The sequence below is a fragment of the Teleopsis dalmanni genome, chromosome 1 (genome assembly GCF_002237135.1).
Source record: "Teleopsis dalmanni isolate 2A chromosome 1, ASM223713v2, whole genome shotgun sequence".
Taxonomy (NCBI): domain Eukaryota; kingdom Metazoa; phylum Arthropoda; class Insecta; order Diptera; family Diopsidae; genus Teleopsis; species Teleopsis dalmanni.
Genome location: NC_051846.1, coordinates 145,207,212 through 145,226,136, shown reverse-complemented (window position 1 = coordinate 145,226,136; position 18,925 = coordinate 145,207,212). Strand labels below are relative to the sequence as shown.

At 29.8% G+C, this 18,925-nt stretch overlaps 1 protein-coding gene across 1 annotated transcript; it reads right to left on the bottom strand.

Moving 5' to 3' along the window:
- Window positions 1-809: 809 nt before the first annotated feature.
- Window positions 810-2,133, bottom strand: LOC119667274. Its single transcript, XM_038076567.1, has 3 exons — window positions 1,995-2,133; window positions 1,150-1,329; window positions 810-1,088 (listed from the first exon to the last, which is right to left on the bottom strand). Exons 1-3 carry the CDS (start codon window positions 2,053-2,055, stop codon window positions 874-876), a joined length of 456 nt encoding a protein of 151 aa, XP_037932495.1. The 5' UTR covers window positions 2,056-2,133; the 3' UTR covers window positions 810-873.
- Window positions 2,134-18,925: the final 16,792 nt, after the last annotated feature.

The window sequence follows — 18,925 nt, the reverse complement described above, 5'->3', positions numbered from 1 at the left end:
TATTATAGAAGATTGAAATAAGAATATCTTTTTTATTCATTAAAATCCTATTACCTTATGTGTATTATATATATATTATATCCTACACTAATGTAAATTTTAGTGGGTAAAATGTCTGCTAAAATTCAAGCAACTGTCTTGATTATTGGAATCGATGTATATTATGAAAACTAAAACAATTTATTCTAATATAAAGTGTGATATTTCAGGAGTTTAAATATGAAATTAAAAATATAACTAAGCAATAAATCAGCATTTTAGTTTACAGGAAACATAAGGCGAACGCGAAGTATATGTTTTTGATATTTTTCAACTTGCCAGATGAACTAAATCTGATGGTAAATTTGAGCAAGGTTATACACTTGTTTGAAATAATTTATTATATATTATTTATTTATATATATGTTTTATTATGTTGACACTAGTTGAGTCAGTATACTTGAGCACTCGTACTCTTTATTAACTCGAGTTTTCTTCATAACCCCTCTCTACACATTGAGTGGATTATTGTTTATCACTTCATCAAACTAACTAATAATTCACCTCAGATCTGCATATCTTTAAAGTATCCAATAGTTTCGAAATGGGTAAATTACTTCCCGTTTTCATGTTACTTGTATTTTTATGACAGTTTAAATGTGAACAAAAACTGATGGAGGAAACTAAAGAACCCAAGTTTTGTCATGGATCAAAACATCACCGCCACTTCCGGCCACGCTAATGATAAAACCTATTTTAAACTCAAAGTTAATGGATACACCTTCATTAATTTAAATAATTTTATTTTATTTTTTAATTAATTAGTTTACTAATATTTGATTTTCGGTGCAACTATTTTAACTTATTAAATTAAATTTAAACACATTTGGAATCTTAATGGCTCAGCACAAATTTTGCGACTCCAATTAGAAGAAGTGTGGAAAGCATCGTTATCATATTAACGCTGGCATGGCCGGCACTATTACAACCGTCCTTATTACAGACACCACAGGTCTGGAAGGCATTTCCTGGATTTCTTAATGATAAACTACAAGCGTCGGTTACCGTATAGACACAACTTTTATACTCATAAGTTGTATTTGGACCATCTGAAAAATCGATTGAATGTTAGACTCTTCTTCACTAAAGTCGTAATGCAGATATACTTACAGTAACGTATATAGGAACTCAAGCAGTTATATTTTGAGCTGATGAGACTCGTATTTACATTAAGAAAATGTGCATTTAGATAAGCTGATGTGCCGTTTGCTAATGTTTGTGTGCATGTTTGCAAGCTGGGGTTATAACAGGAACTTGGATCGTAACACGTATAGCATTGTAATGCACTAACTGTAAAACAAAATAATACAATTTAAGGTTTTATTATAAAACATTTTATATATAATTAAAATTGAATTAATCTCTTATAAGTGAACCAATTTTTTGTTATTTACTCTATTAAGTTCATAGGTTTAACCTTCATTTTCGCTATAGTGAATTTAAATTGGTTTTTTTTTGAATTTTTAATAATATCTTTTTAAACCAAAAACAGAAAAAAAAAACTTGAAAGTTATAATTTATATAGGTTCCAGGAACTTCCAAGTATATAGTTAATACCACCAATTTTTCCCGAATAAAATTGAATAAATTAAACATAATAATACTTATTTTTGAATTAGACATCTTTAAGTTACGTTTCAAAAACGTTTACTATATAATATTGATATCCTGTCGTTTTTGATACCTTGTTTAATAGCTAATAAGAAGTATTATTAATTTATTTTCATTATCACGATTAATGGAGGAATTCAAAAATTACTCATATTCTTAAAAATATTTTAACACAATAAAATTAATATTAACAAAACAAGTAATATTCTCTTATTAATCACTTTTTTATAACACAGTTTTCAATTCACAAAGTAATTTTTTTATATTTTGTTTATAATAAAAATTTAATTTTTCCAGTGTACTCTCTTTTTTTCAATTAATTTTTTATAGCTCAATAAACTCACTTGAAGCTACACCCAAAATGCTTATGATAACAGCAGTAATAATCACACTTTTTGAAAACATTTTGAATATTATTTTACTTGAAGTACTTCTAAAGGATTCCGGTAAGCGTTTAGGTTCGCGTTCTATAAGTGAATGGGCTTTCTTTTAACTATTGCAGTAAATATAGTAATTTGCTAGTTTTTAACAAGTCTTATCTTATCACTGAAACATTTGGGGGTTTTCTGCTTTGCTCATTTATGTTATAAATTTTGAATAAATCGATAGCATAAATTATTGCAAAATACCGAACTGAAGAAATATTGTTGCCATACAATTTACCGACAATTAGAAATACTCTAATATTATCAAAACATTTGTTTCATTCAATTGATCTTAAGCGTTTTTGACTGAACTTTAACATTTTTCATACTTTGTAGTACGACTATTCAGGCCTCTGGAAAAACCCTAGTAATACTAAAATGATTAGACTCAACTGAATGGGATTAAAGTCAATTTTTACGTCATTAATTAAATTGAAGTGGAAATAGTTTAATCCTACTTTTAGATTCTGAAACTCTTATTTGTTATAAATAATCACTTGAATTTTTATTTAAAGTTAACCTCAGTATCAACATTCAATTTAAAGTAAATCACATGGCTATTAATACAATTTTTTTAATTAAATTTAATATTAATTTTGTCATAAATTTTTAATAGAAATCTTTCTACAAGTATTTACATGATAAAGTCCATTACTTCGTAGTGCACTTTTTATTATGTACTCTAGACTTTAATAAATGCGCAAAATAGCTTGTCAGTTGGAGTATAGAAAATAATTTAAATTATATTGAAGTATATAATTCTAAAGCTGTTTTTATTAGTCAAAGAAATAAAAAAAATAGATATTTAGCAATAACATATACAGGGTGTTTTGCAACAGATTAACTGCTGGTGCTTTAACAAAAGTACAAAACGTGAGGAAAAATCTCATTATTTTCCTGCTGAAGAAGAAATGCTGTCATCTAGAACGGAGCCATATTGTTGATATGGTAGTATATCTATCATCAACTAAATAAGTTATATACAAATAGATAAAAGCATTTTGTTGTTGCCAAAATTAAACAGATGCGCTCTGCAATTTTTATCCAATCGTTCATCGCAATCAAATCTAAAACAATAAATCCATTGAATTGTTGACTAGACGGGTTCTTGGAAAGCAACGCAAATAAGTTTGCTATTCTTTGATAAAGATATATTTATAGCAATAATTAAAACATTATTAATAAGGGACTTTTTTGTGAAGTGCACTCTTAGTGAAATGCTTGAAATTAATACGTGTGCAGCACACAAATAGAATCAAATCATCTACAACAGAGCTGTCCAAACCAGATAAGATCGCGGGCCAATACAAGTCACTAAATAGGTTGAGGGCCCCAGAAATAATTGCATACGTTTATAATTTTTCCAGAGAAAAATGGAAATATGGCGATAATGATGAATTTAGTTGTATTTATTTATCATTAATTTATCTTTACAATTCTATCAGTATCAGCATTATTAATATTAGTTATTGCCATACCTAAAACATTTTATATCTAATATAATATTGTACAAAGAAATATATACTAAAATCGTTGTCAATTAAGTAAATTAATGTGAATTGTGATAAATTATTGAAAACATTTTAATTCATTTAGCATAAATATAATATAATGTGATGTTACTAAAATATAACAAAGAAAAATTGTCAAATTGTGGTAGGTTAAAAGCATGCCACGGACTGCATGAGGCCCGTGGGCTATGCTTTGGACAGCCCTAATCTACAAAATAAAATTGTTTATAAAAATTATTATTTTATTTTTTTTATTAAATTAAATGCAAATAATGTTACTTATATTTCTTTATTTATTTTGCAAAGAGAGTAATATCAAATTTTATTTAAAAGTGGTTTCAAACTGTTTTAACAAAAATTTTGAAAATGATAAAATTATATATGATGATAAAACTTTATAATAAAACTTTTAGTAATATTCCACTTATTACTAGATTCATATCAATAGTATATCTTTCTCACACTTTATCTTATCAGCCAAATCATTATCTGCAATCATAAATATTACATTTAGCCTTAAAGCAAAAACTATTTCACAACTATTTTGATTTAGATTAATACTAACAATATTTTATAGAACTCTCAACATATTTAAGTTGCATGAACTGTTTTTAATTACTTCAACCCGAATATAATATCACTATGAAAAACTGCAATTTGATGAGTAATTTATTATATTCATCTATTTCGACACCAATTAAATAACTTTCATGAAATTAACATATATATATATTAAAACTTAATTTACTTAACTAACCGTTGAAAGACTGCTTCTCATGTGGATTGTTCTCTTGCAAACAGGGCTGGTTCTTACAAAAATGGGCTTCATTACTTTCGATTTGAATGATGTTTTTATGTTCTTATAGTAAAGCTAAATGACCCGTATTTCATGAAAAAAATATTTAGTTGTTTGTTTGGGATGCAAGCATCTATGGGGTTTTGAGAACTTGTATTTTAAATTCATTTTTAAGTGACCATGTGTCAAATTTTGTACATAATAAAGGTTTATAGTCAATTGCGTTTCAAAGATAATTGCTTCAACATTTCATAAATATTTTAATCAATTTAAATTGCTTATGTTATATAAAGAATGAACTAATATAAGCAACTAAAATATTTAATTTTATTTTTGAGTGGTGTTCAATATTAAATTTTAGTATCTCATACAAATATTTACCAAACATTTCTGATATGGGTTTAAACTTTTGGACAATTTTTATACTCGTATAAAAACTAGTCTAGTTCATTGGTGTACTGTTTGAGACTGTATTTTATTAATAACATTTGACCCAGTTTGCTTTCACCTCTTAATTATTGCTAAGGAATAAAGTGTAACGTAGTAACTCTTCATTTTCAAAGTGCCTTTGTCTGATTCGATCATTAAGTAATATAATTGCTTTTCCTGACTTCCCCTCATTCTTCTAAAAGAATATTGCTCTTGATTGTAATAAGCTATTGTCATAGGTGCTTAGGTCACAACATTTTTCCCGCACTTCCGAACAGCACTTTTAACAATTCTATTTTCAATGAACCATTTAAACAGATCGTATTTTGCTGGTATTTTGCTCAATATTTGAAGAACAGAATTCAACTGATTTTGTATATATGTCAGTAGTACCACTATTTTATAATTTGCATCCATTCATCGACATCACAGACATTGCCTACACCTTTGGCATTGTAAGGTAGTACAGATGAAATGGTAAGATTCCCGCCCCGTCTCTTATGGATAACACTCCTCCTGAAACGTAGCACATATTTCGTTCCATAATTTTTCTGTTTACTCCTGTTACAAATTTAGTTAATAATTTATTATTAATTATTATGCCTTTTCTTCCATCATATTGGACAAGATAGTAAGCAAAGCAAACGATTTGCCAATAAAAGTTTGCGACTGTGAGAAAATCTCTCTGATATAATTAACATTGTATTTACATTTATATGTTTTTCGTGTCCCACAATATCAAAGCCTTTTAAAAATCAATAATACAATAATGTAGATCGCAAATATGTTTTCTGCCTAGAATTCGAATTCCGTACAATGCTTCTCTTATACCCATCGCTTTACAAAAGCCAAATTAAGTATCACTCCTTTTTTCTAACAGCTCTTAATAAATTCAATCATATACCTCAGACCAGATACGATCGGTACAACCAATCACTGTGCAGATTCAAGGGCCGCAAAAACAAATACATACGTTCATAGTTGTTTTCAACAAAAATAAAAACACGGTTGTTAAATTTAGTTTTATTAACTTATCAATTCAAATTAATTTACTTGGATGCGGTTTTACCAGAACACCAAAAAAAAAAAAATTCCCGCAATTGTGGTAGATTAAATATATGTCGCGGGCCGCATAAACATTACCCGCGGGTCGCATGTGGCCAGCAAGCCGTGGTTTGCGTCATCAAACAAATTGCTCTAAAATTTAGTAACTAAAATAAAAATTTTATGTTGTAGGACAATACATCTATTTCTAATAAAAATATATATATTTACGACGTGTGAGTTTAAATTGCACATACAGTCAAAGCAGTTTAGTTAACTACACCACAAAACAAATTTTTCGAATCAGAATTAAATTATTATGAATTAATCGGAAATAAACATTACCAACGTCAATCTGCAGTTTGATTATCTTAGTTGAGCAGGAATATTATTCAATGACACCTCACAATAAATAATCGCACTAAAATCTATTATGATCGGGAATAAATTCTTAGGACACCCTCATTTAGCATAAATACGTTAGTTCCTTTTCAAACCATCTTATATATTGGATAAAATCATTTTACTAACACCCGATTTTCTTGTCACTGACTTAGACTTAACTTACTGAACAAATCGTCTTGCAAGTTCATATGTAGAATCAGTTGCTTTAGCATACTAAGAAAAAGAGTGAAAAAACAAGAAGAACAAGCATGAAAAATGGTTTTATGTTGACAAATTAACATTTAGTTATTGCATTTTTTATATATATAATTATTTCATGATTAGTAAATTTTTTAAGAGGTCACTTTTGGAACTGACGTTTTCTTAATTTTTATTTCGATGCACAAAATTTATATTTGTACGAAATACCCTCTGGGTACATTATGTTCCAAATACATTTTAATTGGCTATAATTATTGACTCCGTGATTTTAAAAAGAGAAATGCTTTGCCATAAACAAATAATAAATTTTTCACATGAACAATAAATATTTTTCCAATACGGCTTAATTATAGACGCCCCATCTTCCGAACGCCTCGTTGAAGCGTTTAAATTCACACCACATTTTTTAGGAGCCGCATATAAATGTTACCAAATATTTTATTAAATATTAAGATAAAAAATATAATAAAAAAAAAATTTTAATTAAATAAAGTTGCCGCAAGTACTGCAATAAATCAATAATATTTTTATCACATTTATTATAAATTTATGTGATACTATGCAAAACTTATATAGAAATTATATGAGATACATTGTGACCGAAAAGTTTCCGGTCATAAATAAATAAAACGCAAAATTCTTAATCTTCATCAATATTTATTTTATCTCCTTCAAAATATGCTCCATTAGAAGCGATACACAAATGCCAACGTTTCTTCCAATCATCAAAACATTTTTATAGGCGCTTTCCGGTATGGCTTTGAGTTCCCTCTGCGAATTCTGTTTTACGTCTTCTATGGATTCAAAACGCGTTCCTCTGAGTGGTAATTTGAGGTTGGGAAACAGGAAAAAGTCACACGGTGCAAGATCAGGTGAATACGGTGGCTGTTCGATGGTATTTATTGAATGTTTGGCCTTAAAATCGTTGATAATGTTGAACAAATTGAGGTGAATCGGAACAAGCCGGGCGTTGACACGTCGCATACACAAATTGTCCACCAAAATCAAACGAGCCATCTCACGACCGATGCCTAGCTCTCGTGCTATCTCTCTAACACTCACATGAGGATTTTTGAACACGATTTCCTTTGCCTTTTCAATGTTTTCGTCGGTGGTAGAGGTCGAAGGTCGTCCAGAACGCGGCATGTCTTCGACGGTCGTACGACAGTCCTGAAAGGCTTTGTACCACTCATAAACTTGAGTTTTCGATAAAACTGATTCCCCATAAGCCTTTTGTAGCATTCGCAACGATTCTGCACACGAAATTTCGTTCGAAAAACAAAATTTGATGCAAACTCTTTGTTCAATATTTTTTTCCATTGTTTTTTTCGCAACGCACTACTGAGGTGAACTGGTTTCAACAGCTGCCGTAAACGAACTGTCCTGACAGATCGCGCTCATTTTTGGCATAGTAATTAAGGACAGTGCTGCCAAACTACATAAACTTAAAATATCGAAAAATATACAGCGCGCGAATTTTAAATGAGAACCTCCGAAAACCTTTCGGTCACAATGTATTACTTAGCCTCAAAGGCAATATCTAATTAATTATTTAATATTTTCTATCAGTTTCTTACTGAATATTTAAATAAAAACGATTCAATAATTTTTTTTTAATATAACTTTCTTTCCAAGGTATTACCCACAGGTGGTTAACGATCATTAATGTATCATACAAACGACTAATGAGTTTTACTACTTGTACTTGCTCTGAAATAGAAAACCTGAGGCGGAGTTTTCAAGGATTTTCTGTTGTAATTTGTCCTTAATGCGTTCAAATAGTTATCCAGTACGTCAAGTGGTCTATGATTAGTGTCACAATGGTAGTGAATACAAAGAATAAAATCATAGCAGCGCAGTTAAGGAATTTCGAATCTCAACAGGAATTTTGTTTCACAAATATTTTTCATTTGAATAAAATTTAAAATTGTTTAAAATTCAATGTTAATAAATAAAATCGTAGTTATTCTTTTCTTCACAAAAAAAAAAATAAGAAGTCTAATATATGGAACTGTTAACTGTGAAAGTATACAACACTACAGTTTAACACGTCCCAAAACGCATGCTGATTTGTAGACAGAATGTCTGTAATTTTACGAGTTTCGATATTTTACGACTTTTTTTCAAAATAAAAAAAAAAGCATTTGCAATTGGTCAGAAATGTCCTTTGGTTTGGTTGCACGCCATGTAACCATGTCACATTTTTGCACTTCACTCAGTTGTCTCGTGCTGTGCATCGTTTAACGCCTTTTTGTGCAGAAGTCCTTGTTACTTCTGGGCTTGGAGACATTTCTAAAGGCATTGACACATGTGGCGCAATACGGGTACCCTACGTATGTAAAAAATGTTATTTAAAAGAGTTTATCGTAAATTTCATAGTTTACGCATCTGGCTGCAAGTATGAATGCCTCTGTCTATATCCGGTTACATGCTATATTAGATGCCATAAACATTACTTCCTTGTTATAAATTCTTGTAAATATTGATTTTGTGGATTATGGTAATATTGCATTAATTTTATGCATAAATTCAAAATCTTTAAAGCAAGCCGACAAAGCTTCCTACCATTGATTTAAAATTATATGGAAATAAATTAATTTTTTTTGGTTTCTTTGAAGTTACTTCTAAAATTGAGCTCGATTTCTATATAATTTATAAAAACTGATTTTTAACATTCTTTTTGACGAAAAAAACTAAATTCTTAATATAAACTATTGTTAAGGATGTTGAGATTTTTATTGAACAGTAGTGAATTGCAACAACAAAAATTTATTTTTATTATTTTTAATTAATAAAATTTTTGGTTGACCGTATGGCCGTTTTGAGTATTGCCAAATATCGCGATAGGAATTATTTCTTATATGTAATTATTCATAAATAATTTTTTGAGACTGCAAGTACCAAAGGTTTAGGTTGCACCCTCTCAAATTAGAAGCTCAGATGTTCATAAAACTCATTAGCTGAGCCAAAGCCATACTTGTTCGAACTTAGAGTTTTGTTAATTTACTCGGAAAGTTAATTAAGGAATTCATTTATAATTAATTTCAATTAATTATAGCATTTATATTTTTATATGAAGAGCAATGTGCTCTAAAGTAGTTTATTTTTTATGTATATTGATATATTACTAGTAGCTTAGTTGATTTAATATTTTACTAACTCACCACTTGAAATGAAACTTAGAAATTTATTTTAGATCTGTAGAATTATTTATGTATTGTGTATTTAATAATACACTATTTATGAGTATTTAGTATGCCTTAAATGAACTTAGATTTTTTAGCTTATAATAAAACATTTTATTATATTATTATAAAATACAATGTATTATGCCGTGTAGATCTGATGATCATAGTGGTTCTCTACGAATATGAGTACAAGCTCCTATAATTGATTTATCCATTTACAATAATATATACTTAAATAGTAACATAGTTTTTAATATCGGTAAGGTTCTGCTAAGTGCGTAGTTATAAGTTTTTGTTATATATCAACCGGCGGATATAGTTTAATCTTTTTGAAAAGAAAACTTGTTAATTTTTAGCTCAATTTGATATTTATTTTACAGCAATCACATAAAATTTTGAAATAAAACCATTCAAAAAGATAAATTTTATTTTCTCTAAAATTTTTTAAACTATGGTATTCCAAAACTGCCTTCAAACTACTGCATATTAAAACAGTTGTGAACTCCCATATCGTGTTTAGTGACAATCCAGTTAATGACAAGATTTTATTATTATTGATAAAATTACTATTACTATTAGAAAGGAGAACTGCAAACAGCGATCTATGAAGTTCAATGTATAACTCTTGAGCAGAGTCTCCTAAGCTCTCACGGACAAACTGAGGATATTAATAAACCCAGAGAATATAAAACTAATATAGTGTAACAAGAAATCTGCACTCAAAATGAGAGATATCTAAGCCATCTTGATAATCACGTGAATGTTCGACCTCAAGTACTTTTTAATACATTCTAGGAACCCCGACGACTAAAAAGATTGCTATACACAGTTATTGAAAACAATAAAATTGAAGCACTGGCTGCATTTTTTTTGTAACAAATGAGAGATAAGTAACATATAACCTGAAGAGATGAGTTAGAAATATAAAATAATAAATAAACAAACCCAACAATATCTCTAGGTTTAAGAACATAGTTTGTTCAATGAAAATCAAGTGAAGGAAATGCATCTAAGGCATATAAGACAAGATAAGATAGATAGATATGATGGATTGACAGATTTAATAGTTACATTAATTAATTTTGTAAAAAATATATGGATCAAAACAAAAAATGAACGAGAATTGCACATATAATCTTTACTTATATCCATTTATATAACTAGTTTAGAAATAAATGTCTATATATTTAGTTTAAGGTTTGTTTTTTTATAGTATGGAAGGCTTAATAAACCACTATTAACAACGATACTTAAGCAAAGAATCATGTTTATGTGGGCAATCCACTAACTCTCTACACTTTAAAAATGAACATCCGTTAAGCTATAATTAAGCTGTTGACACCGATGTGCCGAGAAAATCACGTCAATAAAATCCATTAGTCCATTAAGGTATTTAAGTGATGTATTTTACACGTAATAGTAAGGTCCACAAATATTTGAATTTAAAATTTGATCAAAATGTCAACCACAAATCTGCTAGAAACACGATTAGTACTTAATTTAATGAACATACAGGAAAAGCAAATATACGAATTAATGTTACTAATTTAGAAATGTGTGGCAAACATATACTAGTTATTTAAATAATTAAAAATATGAGAAACTACAATAGATAACGTCCTGGCGCATTCTCCAGTGAAACACAAACATCATCCTAATTCAACAATTAAGCTCCAATGATTCCAAAGTTGTTTCACATATAATATATTATTACATACATAGAGCAGCCTCTGCTAAAATCCATTGTCACATAGGTGTGTCCGAGAAATCGAAATAGTGCCGGTAATGATGATAATCTTAATCACATGTAACATTTATATAGATCCACTTCGTACCAAAAATAATAGTGTCCAATAGAAGAAATTTTGTTTAATATTTTAAGAATGGAATTTAGCTCAGCAATTTTGTAAATATTAATAGGAGGCTGATATTGCATCGTAAATTTTTCGGTTTTCCTCACTTTTGGTACGTGAATTTCTGTAAAAACCTTCCTTCCATAAAAAACTGAACATGTTTCGCTTTCATGTTAACCAATCTTACAATACTCCTGTCATGTAAGCATTCACTTCAGCAATTCCGAAATAATTGAAATAATGAACGTGCGTAAATTCACTGACAGACAACCACAATGTGAGCTTAACCACTTAATTTATATTTTTTAATAAAATAATTAAAACTACATAAAAGTATGCTTTCACTTATGCGAGCATAACAACTTTAAAAATACACGTTGAATTATTATTAAAACTCATATTGCAGAATAAGAAATATCTCACAGTCGGAGATACAGTGGAACCCTTTGCGCAAAAACACAGTGAGGCGCAGGAGCAGTAATAAGCAGAAGTCTCAAAAGGAACTGCATAGAGGAAACTATCGTAGGAAATACAATATGTTTAGCCCTACATGTCAACATAATTAATATTAAGGTTTTGTGTCAGATAATGATAACGCCTTCTACCTTCAGTGATCCCGGGCTGGTATGGCATTTTTACTTGATCTTACACATCAAAAACAAGCTTCAACAATAACAGAAAAAAAACCAAGAAGCGTGGATGCCTAACAAAAACTTAATCATTTCTGTTGATGGTACTAAGGTCCAGCAGAAGAAAATGGTAAATGCTGCAGTGTAGTCTGTAGAGACAGGAGAGGAGAAATGTATATTTTAAATGAATGCCGCCAAGTTTCAATTTAAATTAAAACGCATAAAGTTAAATAATTTATAATTTATAATAATAATAATGCTGTTATTGTTGTCGTTGCATGGTATTCTTCTACTGCCACGGATGTGTCTGTCTGTTTTGTTGCTGCTGCAGCATTCATAAAAGAAACGTGCGGCTTTAATATGCAACTATAAGTGCTCCAGTTTATAATGTGCTCTCAGTGGACCTGCTCTAAATTTATATGAAACAAAATCATTATAAACCGATCGATCGAAGATGTTCAGACACCTTTCACCCCAACAAACCAGCACCGGAACGGAACAGCACTCATCTAGTGACGTCTGCTTTTCAGCCGAGGAACGCGTGACTAGCTTACATGGCAATTAGTATAAATAAAAGCATTTTGTATCTGCGAAATGCTGCAGAAACGCCGTACTGCACTGAGATGCACTGCACTGGGATGCACTGCACAGCAAAGTGCATTTTGCTTGTGTTCATGTAAAGCAATTTCTTGTACCGACGTGCGATTTATGTTTAAATTTTAAAAAATTTACGAGTTTAGCATGTAGTCTGGAAGTTACAGGATTTTATTAATACGAAATTTGCACATAATTTTGTTGAAAGCGAAATTTAATAGTGCAAACAGAAGTGTTTATGTCAGTTAAATATGAGCTTCCTTAAAGTGGAGCTATACGATTTATAAGATTTCGGAAAATATCACAGGCTACATATAAATAAAAAAAATTTTGACAGAATTTAATAACTATTTACTTTAATATGAACGAATAGTAAGGAGATCTATTGAAAGATTAAAGCAACGCGACCAAATGAAACATATTAAGTAAAAAAGGGAAAAGAGAGGAGAATCAAATCCTCCTCAATTAGTTAAGAAAGCTGTTTTGATTCCACATTCCTCGTAATTTTAGATAAAAAGATGGGTATATTAGAACCACCCGTATGCTTTGATAAATGCAAGTAACTGGTCAATACTAATGGTGGAACTATAGCCGAGTCAAAGAATGGAGCGCCCAATAGATTAAGCCTGGGCAAGTCCAGATTAGATTAGCTTTTTCGTAGATATTCAATAAATAGAGTGTCTGTAACTTCACGAGTTGATGATATTTTTCAATTTATTTTCCTAAATAGCAAGAAAACATTTGCAAATAGTTTAAAATGCGGTTTGCTTTATAAAAATCAATAATGAAAAAACTAAGGCTTTGTTTATAACGCGTAAGTGGTCACAGAATCCGTCGACAATGATATGATAATAAACTGGGAGGATAGCGTCAAATATCTCGGCATCACGTTGGCTTAAACATGTTCAAAGAATTAGTTGTGACAAAATTCTTAATCACCTCCAACCGCTATTCAAAAATAAAAATCCTAATGCTAAGAACAGGAAACTGATATATAACCAAATAAATCGTCCGTCACTTCTATATGGATGTGTAGCGTTTAGTAAAGCCTCGAACACTACTATTCGCCAGCTAGAAATTGCACAAAGCCAGGCTCTGAGAAGACTTTTCAAAATACTATGGTATATTAGGACAAATGACATCCTCAGGGTTCTCAAGATTGATCCCATCAAAAAAAACATAAAGGATAGAGCCCTGAAATTACTTGCGAAAACTAAAAGACTTACCAACACTGCGTTATCAAATCTCAGAATAGTTACAGATCTGAGGTCAATTATTGCTTAGTCTGATGAAGTGATAAACAATAATCCAGTCAAGTCGTAAAAAGGGGTTTTGAAAATACCTTGAGTTAGGAAAGAGTAAAAGTGCTCAAGTGCACTTGCACAAATAGCTTTAACATAATATATGTCTTATAGAATGCTTTATATAAATATATTATATTATTGTTATAAGTTATTATTTGCTCTACGATCTCAATTCATTGTTATATATTTGGATTTTTAAATTTTCTAACAGAAAAATTTTTGAAATCATATTTGACTTCATTTAATATGAAAGAAAAAAATTGCTGAAAATCTTTTTAAAAGATTGTGAACAAAAAAATCATAAATAAATCAAATATTTTTTTTGTGATAATTCACAAAATAAAAATCAGATTTGCTGCCTTGCAATTAATCAAAGATATAATTGTTATATCAATTGTTATGTCAAATCATAATTCAGGATCCGCTTACATATCATCTTAACTGCCAATACATTTCAAATGGTATTTGCAGCGATACCACAAAAAAAAAACACACAGTCTTGAAGAAGACAAAGGCTTTGGCGTCAATGCAATCACCTTCCGATCTAGGTGTGACGAAAATATCAAAAAAAATTTATGACAACTTTCATAAATCATCTATTGAAGACAGGGATAGGGACGAAGTGCGTAAGAAATATGCAAGCCACAGTAAACAGAGATATCAAATTCTGAAATGGAGCAAATGCATAAGACTTGACAGTTTCTGAGATGACATCAAACGGTTGTCGACTTGTCGCCTTCATTTTGACGTCTGCGATTCTTCTTTTTTAAGTTCGGCTCATCGAATTTATTGCACTTTAATGCAATAATTTATCACATGAAATTTCATAAATATCACGCCAATGTCAATGTGCGAGCATTGTTTTTAAATTTTAGCGGCCCATAAACATTTTCCATGAGAACAAGTGGGAAAAAATTCTATATTAACGCATAAATAATTTTTTTGAAAGAAGTTCACAAGCTATTTTTGTTCAAAGAATGTCTAAGTATAAATTTATAAATTTAAATTATTTATTTTATTTGAGATTTTTAAAATTAGCAAGTAGAACTATTTTGATAAGACTTACTTCAGTTTACTTCAATGATTCTAAAACATGGAAGCTGCTTTCATATATGAGTACAATGATAGAGGTGTAAAAATCCAAAATATACATTGTGACCGAAAGGTTTTCGGAGGTTCTCATTTAAAATTCGCGCGCTGTATATTTTTCGATATTTTAAGTTTATGTAGTTTGGCAGCACTGTCCTTAATTACTATGCCAAAAATGAGCGCGATCTGTCGGACAGTTCGTTTACGGCAGCTGTTGAAACCAGTTCACCTCAGTAGTGCGTTGCGAAAAAAACAATGGAAAAAAATATTGAACAAAGAGTTTGCATCAAATTTTGTTTTTCGAACGAAATTTCGTGTGCAGAATCGTTGCGAATGCTACAAAAGGCTTATGGGGAATCAGTTTTATCGAAAACTCAAGTTTATGAGTGGTACAAAGCCTTTCAGGACTGTCGTACGACCGTCGAAGACATGCCGCGTTCTGGACGACCTTCGACCTCTACCACCGACGAAAACATTGAAAAGGCAAAGGAAATCGTGTTCAAAAATCCTCATGTGAGTGTTAGAGAGATAGCACGAGAGCTAGGCATCGGTCGTGAGATGGCTCGTTTGATTTTGGTGGACAATTTGTGTATGCGACGTGTCAACGCCCGGCTTGTTCCGATTCACCTCAATTTGTTCAACATTATCAACGATTTTAAGGCCAAACATTCAATAAATACCATCGAACAGCCACCGTATTCACCTGATCTTGCACCGTGTGACTTTTTCCTGTTTCCCAACCTCAAATTACCACTCAGAGGAACGCGTTTTGAATCCATAGAAGACGTAAAACAGAATTCGCAGAGGGAACTCAAAGCCATACCGGAAAGCGCCTATAAAAATGTTTTGATGATTGGAAGAAACGTTGGCATTTGTGTATCGCTTCTAATGGAGCATATTCTTGAAGGAGATAAAATAAATATTGATGAAGATTAAGAATTTTGCGTTTTATTTATTTATGACCGGAAACTTTTCGGTCACAATGTATATTTACACTACATATTAATATATCTTACATCAAATATTATTTTTTACTCAAATAATTTTCTCAATGCTTTGAGTTTTTATTTTTTGAAACTAGAAGTACACATTTCTTTCTCGATTTCTCTACTGTTAGAATAAAGCTATTGATTGGTAGTAATCTTCTTCTTTTTCTTTGATCAAAAGCAAGTTAGTGTCTAAAGCACTTTTACTCAATAGTGTCTGTGACAGTTTAAATGATCCATTGCAATAAGACCTCCGTTGAATTCTGACAATAAGTTATTCAGATGATTATATAGAAGTATACTTTAGTGATAATATAAAACACCAAAAGAAGATGCCATACAGATTAGTTCTCAATAATCTCAAGTGAACCTATAATTTTTGTGAAACTAAATTAATGATTTATTCGTTGGTCTCTCTAAAATCTTAGAAAATAATATAATATTATATGTGTATTCTACACATTGCTCGATTTTAACTTTTTCTACACAAAAGCGCAAAATAATTCCTAGACTCAAGACATACAAAAAAAATTGGTTAGAAGGTAAGCCACTTCCTCCGTAAGCGAGCTGTCAGTATACCATGCGATTTGTATGTTCGTTAGCCGGTAGGTTATTATTATTATAATATATCTTTAATTAATATTTTTTCTATCACTCATCGTTAATTGACAATCACTCTTTGAAAACGCTCATTTAATTTTCTATACATAATCCCTACATAAGTGGAGGAAGGAAGAATGATAGTTTGATCTACTTTTATGAACTTTTCTGATACCGTTCAACATAAACATTCATTTATTAAGTGGATTTAAATTTTTTTTTATACGAAATATTTTTTTAATAACATATATATATCATGTAAAATGATGTAGCCGATATACTTCACCTTCAAGACATGATTATTTTATTTTAATCCTTTGTTTTGCTTTAAATTCGATTTTGATTGCATTAAAATCATCGGAAAATAAATTTCAAAATAATTGATTTTATCGAAGCTGCTTATCAGTGGAACATATGATTTACATAATTTTCAGCTCAACTGCTTTTTTATCGTCGGCTTAGTATCAATGTCCAGTGTTTTTGTTTTTATAATTAATAATGAAACTTTCACAACAATTGTGATGCGTGACAAAAAACCATTCAGATCCAGAGATACCTACTATCTGCCACACTAAGTCAATATTTATTGCAGATTTATAATCGCCAATCACACATCGGCGATGAGAATTTGTTATCGTTCAACAAAATCGAAATCGTTTTCAAAGTGATGCACTTTTGCTTTTTCTCAGTTGCCAATTGAACGAGTTTTTGAAGAAATTTTTTTTTCTGATTTTACGGAATTTATCGCCGAATTTTATAATACACTGCAAATAAATTTGAATTCCAATTAAATTTCATAATGATTCGAAACTAATCAATATTCATGTATATTTCGTAAATAGTTTCTGTAACGGAGATTTTTATAGTATACAGTCTTCTGAGATAAACTAAGGAAGTTATGAAAACTAAGGAAGAGTAAGCCGATTATTCTTAATTCTCTTAAAATATATTTATGGCCCCGCGCTATTCGGAAAGTTGAGAAAAAGGATTTGAATTCTAGTAACCATTCTAACAGTTTCACAAAAACTTAACCAACTGTTATTAGGTATTTTAAAAAAACACAAATATTTTATTTAATTTTATATATCGATGCTATACCACAAACTCTGACGCCTTCTCCTCATACTACAGTTATACAAATAAAAATAAAAAGTCGAGAAAAATAAAATATAGTCTCGATATAGTCAAACTCACAACCTCACTGAGATCAAATCAATGAAAACTTTGAGTGTAAACGTAATTAAAAGTAATATATCTTATTTATAATGAAATTTGTATCTTTTTAAAATGTCACATGTTGTAAAATTAGTATGGTTAGATCCATAACCAAATATACTTCAGATTTGATATTGAATCAATTATATTTTTTTCAATTCTATCATCTCATGATGCATTAATAATGAATAGAAATGTGAATTTATATAATTCATTAATTGACTTGGTGGGTAACTTCAGGCGTTCAAGAACTTTTCATATTGGAAAGTGCCTAATTATGAGGTCTTGAAATATTACGATGTAAAAGGATCTTTTATTTCTGTTTAAATCTTTAAAAATTTATCTTAAGTAATTATAATTGGTATCTTAAATTATTAAATCAAATATTTGTCTTTACTAAAATAAATTATTAATTTTTAACGGCAGTGACACAATTTGTTTATTAAAAACTATATCATTTAATATTAAAGTTTTGAACTGTAGTAAATTGCAACAACAAACAATTTTATTTATTTTTAATTATTTAAGTTTTTGGCTGACCATACAGCCAAAAAACTAAGTATTACCATATACCCAGCATCAGTGCCGTCGGATTTATATCTTCTATTTAATTATTTGTAAATAATTTTTTGAGACTGCAAGTACCATAAATAACTAAAACATAAATAAAAATTTTTGTGGTTGCAATTCACTACTGTTCGAAACCACTCTATTTTCAAAGAAGAAAAACTATTATTTCTTATACTAAAATTAAAATTTTGACATAAGAATGTATCTGTAATCATATATGAGACTTAACAGTCCTCTATTAAATTGTTTCACCTAAGTTTTACTCCTATTAACCGTTTTTGCCTGTGACTTGTAACTCATCTCCGTAGTATTGCTATTAAATATTATTTACACGTCACATATAAATTATTTTAGCTGAGTTTTACTTTAACTAAATTAAAGACAAAATTTTTATTTAATGCTTATCTCTGTAATATCGCTAGGTATTTATATATCG